This window comes from Cannabis sativa, chromosome 8 (assembly GCF_029168945.1).
Source record: "Cannabis sativa cultivar Pink pepper isolate KNU-18-1 chromosome 8, ASM2916894v1, whole genome shotgun sequence".
NCBI lineage: Eukaryota > Viridiplantae > Streptophyta > Magnoliopsida > Rosales > Cannabaceae > Cannabis > Cannabis sativa.
The window spans coordinates 14,829,880-14,832,558 of record NC_083608.1 but is presented as its reverse complement, the minus strand read 5'-3'; the positions used below and the strand labels follow the sequence as shown (position 1 = coordinate 14,832,558).

At 34.3% G+C, this 2,679-nt stretch overlaps 1 protein-coding gene across 2 annotated transcripts; it reads left to right on the top strand.

Moving 5' to 3' along the window:
* Positions 1-994: 994 nt before the first annotated feature.
* Positions 995-2,394, top strand: LOC115698908 (probable LRR receptor-like serine/threonine-protein kinase At1g29720). Of its 2 annotated transcripts, XM_030626107.2 has the most exons (3): positions 995-1,427; positions 1,514-1,564; positions 1,762-2,394. In XM_030626107.2, the coding sequence occupies exons 2-3, from the start codon at positions 1,541-1,543 to the stop codon at positions 2,224-2,226; spliced, it is 489 nt and encodes a 162-aa protein (XP_030481967.2). In that variant the 5' UTR covers positions 995-1,427; positions 1,514-1,540; the 3' UTR covers positions 2,227-2,394. The 2 variants fall into 2 exon arrangements, with proteins under 2 accessions (XP_030481967.2, XP_030481968.2); XM_030626108.2 differs by lacking the exon at positions 1,514-1,564.
* The last annotated feature ends 285 nt before the right edge of the window (positions 2,395-2,679 follow it).

Genomic DNA, 2,679 nt, shown 5'->3' with positions numbered 1-2,679 from the left:
AGCCTTTTTGCTTTGTTTTAAATTACATAAAATCTTGTTTTAAATAAGATACGAGTTACTCTTAAATAAGTAATTACCTATGTGAGAGAGAAGATGGGCCGCTTCTATAGGAATTGATTAAGGCTTAATTTCTAGAATATCTCTTGCAGAACCAGGGAAATGTTCAGGGCCAAAACGAACATATTAGTGAGAACTAAAGTATGCCAGGAGAGATTCCTGTGTGTGGTATATCATCGTTTACATGAACGGCAGCACAGTTCAAGGACATCGCGTCTACTGAGCAGCTAGTAAAGTAAATGTACTCACACAAGGGAAGGTTCAAAGGGTAAAACCTACCTATCTTATGCAGGTTTCAAACGTTGAACTCTATTATAAGGTCTAACCATTTGTTGGTTATTCTCGAGTCATTTTTCATTCATGTGGGGGATTGTTGAAAAAGTTGACTTAGTCAACTATATTTTATGAATGAAAATTAGTGGGTTTTTATCCCACATTGATTTTGAAGTAAAATGTTGGCAAATTATAGGCTATATATATGAGCCTTTTTGCTTTGTTTTAAATTACATAAAATCTTGTTTTAATAAACAAGTTATAACATAAACAATTAAATCTTCCTTTGAAGATAATTGTTATTGCTATAAAATTTTCTTAAATACTCTTTAGAGTAATTAGGTTATAGAGTTCGGGCATATTTAGTTTGCCAAAAGTAAAAGGTGGTGCGCCTTGTTATTTTATTCTGTTGTATCCTGGGAGACAGACGCTGTTGAAATTCTCTAGCACCAACGGGAGAAGGCGAATCTGTTTTAAGGAAACTGTGTCCTACACAGGCCTCAGATATTCTCCAATTGGAATTGCGTTCACGGTTAATTTTCTTTATCTCTATAAATTATATAGTGTTTATTTAGCATATTAATAGAATTATATTATTTGTATTTTATCATCAAGTTTATATCAAAATATTATATTAGTCCCGGTAAATTGTGCAACAATAACAGCCACCAACCAAAAGTTTACAAGGGTTGTGAACATGGGACAGTGCTTGCTTCCTTGAAATTAGAAAACTATTTATAGATAAAAAAAAAAGGAGTGCTTTACAATACAAAATGTCTGAAAATTGCTTGAATCGAATCAATGCTTGACATCAGTAACGCCTTCTGTAGAGATCTGAAAGCGTGCATCAGCTTTAGCCAAACATGGAGAGCTTATTACTTTACAGATGCACTCTTCCCCTTTTTTATGGCATTTGGAATAGCCAAAGGCCTTTTGTTCCTTCATGAATGGTCACCTCTAAAGATTGTTCATAGAGACATTAAGGCAACAAATGTGTTACTTGATAGAGATCTTAATGCTAAGATATCAGATTTTGGATTGGCTAAGCTTCATGAAGAGGATGACAGCCACATTAGCACTTGAATTGCTGGAACTATGTAAGTAAATTTTACAAATTCAATATTACATTAATGATCAAAAAGGTAAATAATTTAACCTTGAAACATTTTGAATGTTGTGCCAGAGGATACATGGCTCCAGAATATGCATTATGGGGTGTTATTTGACTGAAAAGGTAGATGTTTATAGCTTTGGTGTAGTTGCTTTGGAAATTGTTAGTGGGAAGAGCTATACAAACTACAAACCTGAAAATGAATGTGTTTTGTCTTCTTGATTATGTTAGGAGAATGCATCTTATGTTACTTCTTTAATATATTAAATTTTTATGAATATTTGGTGGGGTGTTCTTGAATATAGTTCATTCATTTGCAGGTATTCGCTTTGCAACGAATGGAAGACTTACTGGTGCTAATAGATCCAAATTTGGAGAGTAATTTTAACAAGGAAGAGGCTGAAACAGTTCTCAAACTGGCTCCTTTATGCACCAATGCATCTCCAACGCTAAGGCCTACAATGTCAGAAGTGGTTGGTATGCTTGAAGAACAAACTGCTATTACTAATGTGGTTTCTGATCCTGATATATTTCGTGTTGATTTGGAAAATGACTTGAGATTTAATTCCCTCAAAAACTACTATCAACAAGTTCAAAGGAAGAATTCTTCTAAAACCCAAGGTTCCAGTTCTTTCAACAAAAAATTTAGTGAACCTTCTATAAGTAGTTCTGCTCATGATCTCTACCAAGTCAATCCTGAATCCTTATCTCTTCATGATCTATATGAAATCAATCCTCTGGCACATTACAAAATCAATAATGATCATATTGAAACCTTTTCCTGAAGTTTTTGCGACAAGAGACAAGTAAAAAAGCTCGGTACAACGAACCTTGTTGTGGAGCCATGCGCAATGATGTTACCATCAATGGGTTTAAACTGAGGACCAGCAAAGAGTGCAGAGCCATCTACTTGTGCAACTACTTGGTTTGTAATAACAACAACAACAACACCAAACTACTTTTTTTTTTTTTCTGATTTAAGCGTTTATATATTACAACATGTTTTACCTGGGACTCGAACCCAGGACCTCCAACACTCACACACCCACCTATGGCCACTTGAGCTAGCCCCAAGTGGTTACCAACACCAAACTACAGTCAAGTGTATACAACGCTTATGTTGATTAAAAAAGCATATCAAAAAATAGATTACAAAATATCATGTGCTTATGCAAGTAATTTAAACAAACAAAAAATATATAGTTATAAGCATATCCAGCAATGAGTAGAGTTCTCAT

Excerpts from the sequence above, each read along its gene's own strand:
- LOC115698908 (XM_030626107.2), top strand. The coding sequence starts at position 1,541 with ATGGGGTGTTATTTGACTGAAAAG. Across the intron at positions 1,565-1,761 it reads GGTGTTATTTGACTGAAAAG|GTATTCGCTTTGCAACGAAT; the intron begins GTAGATGTTTAT and ends ATTCATTTGCAG.